Source organism: Clytia hemisphaerica, unplaced genomic scaffold (assembly GCF_902728285.1).
Source record: "Clytia hemisphaerica strain Z4C2 unplaced genomic scaffold, Clytia hemisphaerica genome assembly, whole genome shotgun sequence".
Taxonomy (NCBI): Eukaryota; Metazoa; Cnidaria; class Hydrozoa; order Leptothecata; family Clytiidae; genus Clytia; species Clytia hemisphaerica.
The window spans coordinates 3,917,997-3,930,438 of record NW_027103286.1 but is presented as its reverse complement, the minus strand read 5'-3'; the positions used below and the strand labels follow the sequence as shown (position 1 = coordinate 3,930,438).

General features: G+C 35.1%; 2 protein-coding genes across 2 annotated transcripts; one reads left to right on the top strand and one right to left on the bottom strand.

Moving 5' to 3' along the window:
- The first annotated feature begins 586 nt into the window (after positions 1-586).
- LOC136807961 (thymidine kinase, cytosolic-like) lies at positions 587-6,104 on the top strand. Its single transcript, XM_067064591.1, has 7 exons — positions 587-670; positions 1,192-1,223; positions 1,572-1,685; positions 2,742-2,835; positions 3,767-3,856; positions 4,490-4,609; positions 5,827-6,104. The coding sequence occupies exons 1-7, from the start codon at positions 599-601 to the stop codon at positions 6,013-6,015; spliced, it is 711 nt and encodes a 236-aa protein (XP_066920692.1). The 5' UTR covers positions 587-598; the 3' UTR covers positions 6,016-6,104.
- A 1,550-nt stretch (positions 6,105-7,654) lies between these two features.
- Positions 7,655-12,442, bottom strand: LOC136807951 (uncharacterized). Its single transcript, XM_067064580.1, has 2 exons — positions 12,352-12,442; positions 7,655-11,734 (listed from the first exon to the last, which is right to left on the bottom strand). The coding sequence occupies exon 2, from the start codon at positions 11,680-11,682 to the stop codon at positions 8,272-8,274; it is 3,411 nt and encodes a 1,136-aa protein (XP_066920681.1). The 5' UTR covers positions 11,683-11,734; positions 12,352-12,442; the 3' UTR covers positions 7,655-8,271.

Sequence of the window (12,442 nt, the reverse complement as noted above, 5' to 3'; positions counted from 1 at the left end):
AAATAAAATGATGTCATGTTTTCCAATATCAAAAACAAAAAACTTGCGCTGAGATTAAATAATTAAGTCAAGTATTTATTCCGTTGATGACTTTCTTCTTTCTTTCTTTATGTTTTTTCCTTATAGTATGGTATTTTAGATCTCTCTAAAAAACAAAATTTCACAGTAGCGTCTAAGGATTTCAGCGTGAAAAAACATATTTTGAAATTGTTATGCAAACACTTTTATTTACAAATAGAACCCCAAAAGGGACCAAATCGCAATTTGACACCCTCTAAAAGAAAAACATGCAATAGTTAGGGATTTGGTTAAGACATTGAGAGGTGTTGTGTTTATTCATGCCTAGGTCATGCCTTATTTATGAAGTATTGAATTTTAAGTATGAAAGACTGTCTAGTAAAATCACTGTTTTGAAAACGTTTGACCTTTACAGTATGATCTATAGTGGACTTCAGTCGCAAGCGAGTGATAGAGAAGAAAAATTTTATAAGTTTTGTCAGTTTCATGATATCAGCATTAATTATTACCTTTTTATCTTCTCTCTTCTAGAAAGTTGTAAATAAATAAAATTGTATAATATCTGAATTAAAAAAAAATTATGAATATCACACCAGCATCATTAAATGGATTTCGATCAGCAGCGCCACATCAAAATAAAGGACAACTTCAGGTGAAATTTTGTATACAAACTTTTGGGCTACTAGGTATCTTACATAGGGGAGGAATCTTCAATAACCTGTGTTATTTGGCCATTCCATTTTAAGTCGAACATTTCCAAGGGGTATAAAGGAATATTTTTTCATTTTTCGAGGGGGTAAAAGACTGATTTTAGTTCGTCCACCCTCACACAAGGTATAAACAGATTTTTCCCAACGGTTCTTTTTCAAATTTTGCAATTTTCCAGCTGGGTATCCACAATCTTCTAAGAATCACTTTTTTATCTTGAAAAGATTCTTCCACCCCTGTATGGGAATTTAATGGAACAGCCTATTGTTGATAAGAAATTTTGAGTGAAATCAACGAACTGTAATGTACTACTATTTTGAACGTTGCTTAATATTCACCATTTTGATTATAAGGTATTACTTATAAAGGTTCTCTGATGAAAGAGTGCTCCATTCATTAACATAGATCCAAATATCGATTTAATATGATGCTTGATGCTTTGAAAGGTTTGTTTTAATTTTGTAGGTTATCTTTGGGCCAATGTTCTCGGGCAAAACGTAAGATATTTTATTTATGCCTTTACTTTTTCCACATACCCCATCTAATGTCACACAATGTTTTGTTAGAGGGTGGTAGGAGACTGCTCATCTAACGTTTCCAGACCATCTAAAAAGAACGACAAATAACTATTAAAAAGCGACAAAAGGAACGACAAACCCTAACCATAATTATCAAAGAACGACATATTTCGCCGTTGAAATGTGTTCAACTTTTTTTTTCGAGCCCGCGCTACATTTTTATGACGTAATCTTTTTTCCAAGTAAAAAGGATTAAAGCCAAGAGATGCAATCGCAGCGCGCGCAAGTGGAGAACGGCCTTTACACTGTCCTTCATATCATTTTTAGAACTGAACTGCTACGTAGGATAAAACGGTATGAAGTAGCGGCTTATTCATGCTTGGTGATCAAATACGAACATGACAAACGATACAGCGATGATGGCGTTGCTACACATGACAGGTTTGTGTTTTTTTCACTCGAACATTTACATTTCTAAAACACTACATTACATAATAAAGACTACACTACGTTAAGCCAAAAGGATTTACGTTATCGGCCCTTTTTACGCCGGCCCTTATTGGCGTTATTTTTGGGCTCGTGGCGTAATAAGGGCCGGTGTTAAAAAGGCCGGCGTAAAATGGGCCAAAATCTTGCAATTTTTACCTAAAGCGGCGTTAATTTTTGACCATTCTTACACAATTTAAAGGATTTTAGGCATGATTAAAGGATGAAAACTATCCATTTTTTACTCTATATACAAAACTTTACGAAAGTAAATGATTTTCAATGGAATTTTCAACAGTTTAATACTGAAAGATAACATTTTAATGTAAATTTTAGTTAATAATTACGGTTTTGAAGCCTGAATAGCGATTTTTACAAGTTTTGGCGTTATTTACGGCCCTAATTGGTGTAAGCCCAAAATTAGGCTTTGGCGTAAAAGGGGCCGGCGTTCAATTAGGGCCGGCGTAAAAAGGGCCGATAAGGTACATAGTAGGCCTGGTTCATAACAAAAAACATCAAAAACGTGCAAAATTGGAACAAAGCACCAAATTTGGACAGACATACATGATACCCTATGGATTGATATTAGAAGGGCGGCCCAGGAAAAAAAAAATTTAAGGATCCCCCTTTATTTTTAGACCCATTTATTGAAAACCTAGGCTAGAGCCCAAGGGCCCAATTTTTATAGAAATTTAAACTCATTTTAGGCCAAATCAAATAACTCCCGTTCGGTACAGAAATCGACCATACTCGCTTAAAAGTCTTCTACATAGTTTATCGAGAGCTTTCAGATTCTATAATTGGTTTTTAAATTTGTGTACTGCTGAAGTCAAGTACTAAAGGGTTTTATAAATTTAATACAAATATCTCCGTTCGACCACATGAAAGAGCCTGAAGTTTTGAGTATATTTTTGAAAAATAGATGGCGAAAACGAGCAAGACTACTCCCTGTATTATTTGGTGTCCGGAAGGGGTTCGATATCTTCATTTCTTTTCATATTATTTTTTCAGACAAACATTCAAGGCAATTTCTTGTTCGAGGTTACAAGATGTTGTTAATATTGCAGTGAAATACGAAGTTATTGGTGTTGATGAAGGCCAATTTGTAAGAATCTCAGTCATTTCAATGTTTTGAATATAGTGGAGTCTACTTGAACTTCTATAACCAGCTATAACTTCTCTTCCTAAAGCTTTTTCTCTAGAATTTCTCCTTTAACTCGAACAACCATGGTCCCTCAGTTAACAATATCTTAACAATAATTCGAAATTTCCTTAACTCGAACAAATTTCTGTACTTCTTGCGTGTTTAAGTTAAGGAGACTCCCCTGTATATCTTATAATGCTTAGGGTATGTATAGAACGAGCTACTATTCAAGCTAGATAATAGGCCCATCGGGACCCCATACCCACTTGAAAATTTGGTCAAGAAATCCTCCCACATAGGAATATTAATCCCCACTGAAAATTTATAATAAATCTACATCCCCACTGGGAAACGTAAAAATACTCCAAAATACAATTTATAATTTCTACCTTTTAAAAACAAGAGATATCTCTCCCAATGGGCTTTATTTGCGAAAATTATAACATTCTCACCAGGTCACTGAGGCAGGGGTGTAAGAAAATTTCATAGAAAGTACATTAAAGGAAGAAACTTTGGCGGAAAGAAAATTTGGCGGATTTGGCGGATTTGTCTGAAATCCGCCAAATTAAGGTTTTTCGACCATCCGCCAAATTTAAAAATTCCCGCCAAATTTAATTCTTCTCTTTTTATGTCCGATGTTTTCATACTGATTTCAGATTTAAAAATCCATCATCCGCCAAATTAAATTCTCGCCAAAATTAGCATTTTCCCTGATCCACCAGATTAAATTTCCTTACGAAAAAACTTTTTCAGCCATCCGCCAAATTAAATTCCCGCCAAAAGTTCTTCCCAAAAGGTTCCAAGCAAGTACAAAGTAGTTATGTTATATTATGTAGCTATTATAGCAATTGCTGTCTTTGCCACCGTACTTTCCTACCTCCTTTATTTGTAGTTCCCTGATGTTGTCGAATTTTGTGAAAAGATGGCTAAGCTGAAAAAGACGGTAATTGTAGCTGCTTTAGATGGAGATTTTCAACGAAAGGTTAGTTATTTTCTAAATACTATACATGTTTTTTTATAAGAGCAAACTATATAAGAACATATGGCTTCAATGACCGAATTCTTAAGTGCAAGTTAAGAACATTTTAAGGCTTTCTTGACTCTAAAACACCCGATTTTTTTGGAAAATTAACAAAAATATTGACATCATGGTGAAATTAAGAACATGTTAAGAACATTTTTTCTTATAAAAAAATGTTTATTAGCAAATTTAGGCGTGTGATTGGGCTATTCTAAACAAAAATTATACAGGGGTTTTGGCAAACTTTTACTAACCGCACTATTAATTTTGAATAACTTGTGCCCTGGAAGTCTAGGGTAGAACCCGCTAGAAGTTGAAATTTTTTTGGAAATGGGCTAGAAGACATCTATTGACGTCAGTTGATGAAGAGACCCCTCTAGAAACTCTGGAAGCCCTAACAATGACCCGCTTTGATAAACTGAAAAATGAACAATGAACAAAATATTATTGGAAAATCGACCCCCTGGTTTAAAAATGGAATAGCCCATTGGATAAGTTGATTCAAGAGTTGCTGAGTGTGAATATTTTTGACTTCTTTCGAGTCCAAACCAAAAAATAGTAACACATAATTGTAACAATTTTTTCTTTTTCTAGGCATTTGGTAATATTTTACAATTGGTACCACTAGCAGAAAGTGTTGTCAAATTGAGTGCAGTTTGTATGAATTGTTATGGCGAAGGATCTTTCACCAAACGACTAATAAGTGATACTACGGTAAGTCAGAGAGATTCCTTTTTTTCTAAATAAACACATTCACTACCTTAAGGGAACTTAATTTGGCGGGAACTAATTTTGACGGATTTGACGAATTTAGACGAAATTCGCCAAAATTAGTTCCCGCCAAAATTAAATATTTTGCTCACTCGCCAATATAAGTTCCCGCCAAAATTAAATTTTTTTGTTTCCTTGCCTAAATAACCCCCGAAATTCCACAAAATTGCTCAACATAAGGCAAAAGAGAACATATTTACGCTGTCATTCGCCAAAATTAGTTCCCACCAAAATTTAAAAAATTCACTATTGGCCAAAATAAGTTCCCGCCGAAATTAAAAAATTTTAGGAAAATTTCTGCCCGCCAAAATTAATTCCCGCCAAAAAAAGTTCCCTTAAGGTAATTCACATTACTGCAGTCGTTTATAATAAGCAGATATTCAATGGGTAAAAGTTGGTTATTGAGATTTATTAACCCGAGGTGATGTAATATTCAACGAGGCGAAGCCGAGTTGAATATACATCACCGAGGGTTAATAAATCCAATAACCAACGAAAACCTATTGAATATATGTTTTATTATATACCTAGAGGCAAAAACAAAAAATTAGTTATGTCAATAGTCAAACGTTTCACTTAAAACACTCCCATAATCGAACGTTCGAATGTTTTTCTTTTTTAATGATTTTCTTAATTACTTTGAGTCCTAAAATTTGTTCATGAAATTGACAATAGATTTATTTGAATGAATTTCTTTGATAACAAAAAGAGCGACAAAAAAACTCAAACTTTGAAAGCAAAATTTGAAAAAAAAATTCTACCGTGATATAATAGCCATGGTATATCAGGAATTATTCAATGGCTGTTTTTGCCTACAGGTATATAATAATACGTGTTATACAGTAATATAGGTATTATATGATAATACGATAACTGTTACGGGATAATATCAGTGCGTATAAAAATAAAAAAAAATTTAAAAAATCTTGTATTGTAACCGAAGTTACGAATGAGCAGTACATGTTTTTTTCCATAAGCATAACGTTTATAAGCATACGCAGGCTCAGATTTTGGTACCTTAGCATTCTATTGTTCTTAAACAATATGGCCATTTTTTAAGAACAATAGAATGCTAAGCATAATGCGAGCCTGGTGTGCACCCCTCTATTACCACTTTAGCAAGTTGAGAAATGATATTGTTTTTCTTGATTTATTTCCAGATCGAAGTTATCGGTGGAGCAGATAAATATATGGCAGCTTGTCGAGATTGTCACTCTCAAAATCTAGATATCGACACTTTAGAACGTCAAAAGGAGAAAGTCCGACAACGACGTAAACCTTTACTTTCAATGGAAAATATTTCGACCGGTGTTCTTTTCCACCATCGTACCGAGAATGCAAGCTTTTAAAGGAAGTAAAATTTTAGGATTTTAAGTGATTCGCTTTTGTAAATATGTTTAGATAATTATATTCAATTTTTCGGCTGAGTTAGAGGAAACTTGCCTTTTAATCTTTTTCGAAGTTTTTGATACTTTATTTCAAGATTTTTTATGTTCTAATCTTCTTTTACCTTTTATATTTTAGATAGATAACCATTTTCCTGATAATTTTTAAATGTTCATGTATACCCACAAATATAAGCTAAATTATGATGAAATTTCAGAGAGTTTAAATGTCTTGTTCTTTGCTGTAGTGAGTGGTCTGACCAGTACTCATTATTCTACTGGGGCTTTACCTTACGCTATTTTTGGAAAATCAATTACAGGGTTGATCTGACAGGGTCTCTGATAGATGGGTGTAATGGGTTTCAACATAGTCCGTATAAAAATCCTGGTCTGGAAGACTTTTGTTTCTTTCCATTGTTTCTTACTTGAACTTGTGTTGAGAAATTAGTTTGTTTTGCTCACTTTTTGATCATGTGATTAAATCTTAAACCAATCCCAAGAGGACTTGGTAATGTAATCAAAAACTGAGCAAATCGATTTTTATCTTTTGAAATTAACAAAGAAAAAGCTCACAAAAAGTTAAAACAATAAGCTTCCAGTGCAGACCAGTGTTTTTTATAAGGACTATGGTTTCAAAGATAAAACACGAGTCTTAAAGTACATCCCAATACCTTACATTTCCTAAGGCACCCCCCCCCTCCACTGGAACGCTACTGTGACAATACTGTCCATTTCAAATTTCTAAATCGTGATATTATTTTTGAATTCAAAATGTATTACAAAATTTCAGTACTAAAAATATAATATCGTATATACTAAGTCTGTCAAAATTCACAACATTTTGAAAGAATAATAAATAATAAATTGCGTTCTTTTTATAAGAATTAAAATTTTCAAAATAATTTAGTAGGGAATTTTCCTCGAAATCGAAGCTCGGGGAGGGCAAAAAGGCTAGTAGTTTATTTTTTATTCTTGTTACTAAAGGCTTTAAGTTCAATTCAAAACATTAAGATAATAAAGAAATTGAATAATTAAAGACAGTTTGACTTGGCATTGATAAATTATTGAGAATCTATATAAAAACTCTGCAAGACTTTAAAAAAAGCACAGAAAGTAAAAGCCATTAAAATTGATTCTCGTGTCAACCCACTCAGGTGATCTGAAAAAAAACCATCATCCATTATTCTCAAAACAAAATTTGTAGGCCATGTTTGGAAAGCGAAAATCCGGAAAATTCATTTAAAAACATGTAAAACTCGTCAAAACCGGCCATAAAAATGCTCTTAAGAATTTCAAATTCAGTAAATCACAATTTGCCAAGTAGTTTCAAATAGTATTTAAAATTGATGATTGAAGATGTTTCGTGTATATCATTAACCCCAATGGGAGGGGGGCGTACGGGGGTCGCAGACACCGAAATATCGACGCATATTTCTTGGATTACCGTCAACACCGACAGCAAAATTTGCTAAAATCCTTAATTTTGTCACTGCATGGCATGTTTGACACCGAAATACCGTCACTTTTTTCTTCAAACACCGAAACACCGATAGAAAAAAGGGTTAATACCGTCACACCGTCAAACCCGTACGCCCCCCCACAATGGGAGTAATCAATTGCACTCCTTGGAAATTTTCGAGAATCTTATGTAATCGCCATTAGCCCGCAAGCTGAGTATTAGACTATGTTCAGACGTTACGGTGACGTATCGAAACGGCTCTGAAACAAGTGTGAACGTTAGAATTCGAAACATCAAAAAAGAAGACGTTTACAAAGCAAAAAGATCGAAACGGTTTGGCTTCCACTTTTTTCATCGGAACGGAACTGCTCTGTTTTCTTGCTCTGAAACCAATATGTACACACTCCATCCGTAACGAAAATCATTTTGGAGCGAAATGGAACAGTGACGTGTGAACATGGTCTTAACCGAAGGAAAACTATAGCCTTATAAAATATATAGATGTCGAATATCAAAATCTTAAGACTTAAGGCTGGTCTCCACTTTCGCGCGACATGAGCGAAAACTTTTTAACGTTTTTGTAAGGTCATTGGTCGGTTGAAAATTGACGTAATCTTTTTTTCAGGCAAAAAAGGTTAAGAAAAAAACTGTCGCCCATTTCGCATGCAGTGGAGGCCGGCCTTTACATTGACGGGGAATTGCCACCAATTGTCTTTTAAACGTTACAGACGTTGGATGAACCTTTGGTACCTGAGTTTCTCTCAAATGATAGTGCACATATTACCTGGTCCACCCAGCAAGACATTATTAACATCCCTACCACATATGTTAAGGCTTATTTGTGTTCGTAGAGTATCAGGGTGGTTCTCACCAAGAACATCCATCTGTAGATCCTCTACTAATTCCAGTTCGTGGAAAGCTCTCTTATATTTCTTGCAATCGTAATAACAAATGGCTCTGTTGTAACGAATTCTCAACGTTTCTGGATGGTCTGCACCAAAATATGCTGATACAGCATTGTAAACTTCATCGTATTTTTGTAGAGCTTCCATACAATTCCCTTGGTCATGTACGCATATGGCAATTTGATGTTTCAATGTCAGAACCACCAGAGAACGTTCTCCAAAATGCTGTTTTTGATAATGGAGAACATCTTGGTATTTCTTGTAGGCTCGATCAAAATATTGTCGCTTGTGTAAACAAACCGCCATGTTTGTTTGCGTTACTAAGAGCTCTGGATGGTGCGTTGTTAAGGTGGATTTCTGTTTCTCTTCAACTTCTTTCAACTCCTTGAAAGCTTTCTTTTCCTGACATGAATCAATGAGACAAACAGACAGATTATTCTGCGTCCTTAACACATCCTGGTGATTCTCACCAAGCTTTTTGATTTGCTCGAGTTCGATTTCCTTAAACAGTTTAGTAGCTTCTTCTAGATAACCAAGCTCGTGTATACAATTTGCAAATGAGTGTTTAGTTTTGAGAATCTCTGGATGTGTATCGTCTTCGTAATATGCTCGTTGCATCTGTAGCATGTCCTGGTATTTATCCAGTGCTTCAGGATAGTAACCCATAACCTGTAACGTATTCGCAACATTCTGTTTTGTTGATATGATATCGTCAATCTTGTAGGATCCATGATGGTTCTGTTGTACAGTTTCAATCCGTGATAACACATCATAAGCTTCATCGTGGCGACACGTGTTTTGTAAACATTCGACATAATCACGTTCAGAATGTAACGAAATAATGTGTTCGGGTCCGTAAAGTTGTTTATGACTGTTTCGAATGTAATCGAGGTATGGTAAAGATTGCTCGTAATCGTGGAGCCGGTTAAAACATTCGCTTAACTTTGTCTTTGTTTTTAATACACTTTTATGTTTCTCGCCAAGGATTTTCAATTGCACTGATTCCAATGTTCTGAATTTGGCGATGGCTTTAGGGACATCTCCAGCTTTCAAAAGATGTTTACCAATATCATATTGTATGCGGAAAACACAGGGATGATTTTCTTGAAAAACATTCGATTTCTCTTTTTCAATGGTCTCCAATTCTGAAAGTTTTGTTGTTTTCTCACCTGACTTATTTTTACATTTCAGAACTAAATATTGAATCTGAAGTCGTAACTCAGGGTTGTCCATTTTCAACTTTGTCATTTGTGTTAAGATACCATTACACAGCTCAAGAGCAGTCGTATATCTTTGTTGTTTGTATATTAAAGAGGTTTTTAAGAATCTGGTCTCAATCAATAAAGGATCGTCTTCACCGAAGTTTTTTATTAATCGATATTCAATATCTTCAAATTCAGATAATGCCAAACCGAGCTGTCCAAGGTTTTGAAAGCATTTAGCAATCATGATTTTAATGTTAAACCGATCCTTCGATCGTTTCTCACAAATGTTTTCCAATTTCTTGTATATCGGTAACAAATCATGACAAAGTCCTTTTGAAGAGAACACATCAAGTAAAAAGTCCTGATTTTGCTTGCATTTTAATAGAAAATGACTATGCACTGATTTAGCCTCGAAAATATACATTAAATGATCCAACCATGTTTGTCCACAGGCTAGATGACGTTGTTGATGAAAGCCGGAGAATTTGAAAATATAATCTAAGATGCAATGAAAAGGTCGTAGTTTATTTGTACTATACTCCATCTGATAAATACGATTCACTTCTTGTATGGATGAATGGATAAGAATCTGTTTCGTTTCATCCTTACCAGAGCCTTCGGTGATTTGAATCAAAGATAGTTTAACCAGAAAATCCAGAGCTTGGTTGAAATTACTCATATTTGCATGCATCTCACAATGTTTTAAAATCTCTTCAACCAGAGTAGCATCGATGGATGAATTATTCAAATAGGATAATATTTTGAGTATGAAAACTGATAAAGAGTTCTCAGTCAGCGCGTTGCATGTCAAATAAAATGCTGTATAGTTGGAAGTAAGAATGCGATCTTTCTTGTTAACCACCCTTCTGGGCATGTGTTCTTTAACAACAGTCTTCACTGCATAAATATAATCCCAGGTACTTGTCTGACTATGAGTAATGAATGCAGTTGCCAAGCTTAAAGCTAATGGATTGAACCGAAGTGATTTTGCTAGATGTTTTCGAAGACTTACTGTTTGGAAAGGATCGCCAATCGGTAATGCACGTTTAAGGTAGTCCTCAGCTGTTGTTAACGGTAGTTTGCTAACGGACGTATGGTTAAAACGCCGGGCGCAAAATATCTTAGTAGTCGTTATGATAGTATATGAGAGTTCATTACTGGATATCAAACTTGCAATTTGTTTCATTGACTGCACGTTCTCAAAGATAAATAAAACAGTTGAGTTCAAAAAATATTCGTGAACGCTTTCCATTAGTGCAACGGAATCCATTACGTCACCATGTGCGTCAGCTATTGATAAACTCAAAGTTTGACAAAGAGTTCTTATAGATTTCTGTAAATTATAATTCGTAGAGGAATCTAACCAAATGATATTATCTCCGTACCGATATCCCTTTAACCGGATATACATCCTTACCAGCTCACGTTTTCCGATACCGTTCGGGCCGTGAACGATGACGGCTTTACGTGGCGCATCCGGCGTTACTGGTTTATGTAGATAATCGTCAATCTCTGCTATCTCGTCCTTACGGCCAACGTAATGTTGATGAGGCTGCGTAGCTCCAAATCTTTTTGGAACACTTAAACATGTCAATGATCGTTTTTCATTACCAAGATCTAGCAACGGTTGCCGAGCGTAATTAAAAATTCCATGATATACAGCGTACGAGACGGGTGGTTTGATTAAACTGATCGCTTTCCGTGCTAGATAAACACGTACATAACACGCCGATTCTGATTGGTCCTCATCTAAAGGCTCACTTTCCCAACCTGTTTCTGGCTTCTTTAAATCAGTAAACTTGTAGATAAGCAAGTGTAAAACATGGTAATCGAATTGCGAGAAATCAGTTAGTCGAGAATATGGTAATAGAGATTCATATTGCTCATCAGAGATGATCGCTCTGTATCTTAAACCTTCGAAAATCTTTTGATGTTCTTCTAAAGCTTCGTATAATAAATCCTCTTCTGTTGGAAAGATAGTAAAGAGTTTTAAAAGTTGGTCCATTTCTAATTTTTCGTCTAATGTTTTGATGCATTTTTCTTCAGGACGTATGTTACTCATCTTGGAGGTGATTTGTTACAAATTGCTTTATGGACTATCAGGTAGAACAAATCTAGAAAAGAAGAAGACGGAAAGCTATGTTAGTATTTCAGTGTTGTTTTCATATACAGTTGGCGCTCTCAAATTCGACGTTCTACTATTCGATAGGCTCCCTTATTCGATGAAATTTAAAGTCCCCGTCAACAAGAAACTCTCATAAACGTCACTCATTTATTCGATAAGCTCCCTTATTCGATGAAAATCCAATTCCCCTTAAAGATCGAATTAGAGAGCGTCAACTGTAAATAGTATATCGCAGGGTCCATGCCATGAAATTGATAATGGGGTAGAGTCTAAGGAAGCTCAACCAAATATTGTTACTTTGCAAAAAAGTGGGGGCGCCATGACCCACCCCTCCCGCTTTGTGGTGGCCCTGTTATTGAATAATGAAGAATAACCGTGAGTTAAATATTTCAGGCGAAAAAGATGAACTTAGACTTCTTGAGAAAATTTATCTTTAACATATCCCTGAATGTTTGATCCCCCTGGCGGTATGATCTGGTGGTCCTTTTGCGGGAGGTTAGGAACCTTTGGTTTTGTACTATTTGTTCGTGTTACCTATACTATAGATAAAAAAAAAAAATGTTTGATTAACTTTAAAGCAACGTTGTTTGCCAAAGTCCTACCTACCGATTAGCTCCAATGCCGTTTAAAATTAGTTTATTGACTGTTTGCGAGGTGTGGATCATGGTGCCATCGACTGTTCCTTTTTTAATTATTT

Coding starts and splice junctions, on each gene's coding strand:
- LOC136807961 (XM_067064591.1), top strand. CDS start 599: ATGAATATCACACCAGCATCATTAAATGGATTTCGATCAGCAGCGCCA. Junction 671..1,191: donor AAAATAAAGGACAACTTCAG/GTGAAATTTTGT, acceptor TTAATTTTGTAG/GTTATCTTTGGGCCAATGTT. Junction 4,610..5,826: donor GACTAATAAGTGATACTACG/GTAAGTCAGAGA, acceptor ATTTATTTCCAG/ATCGAAGTTATCGGTGGAGC.
- LOC136807951 (XM_067064580.1), bottom strand. CDS start 11,682: ATGAGTAACATACGTCCTGAAGAAAAATGCATCAAAACATTAGACGAA.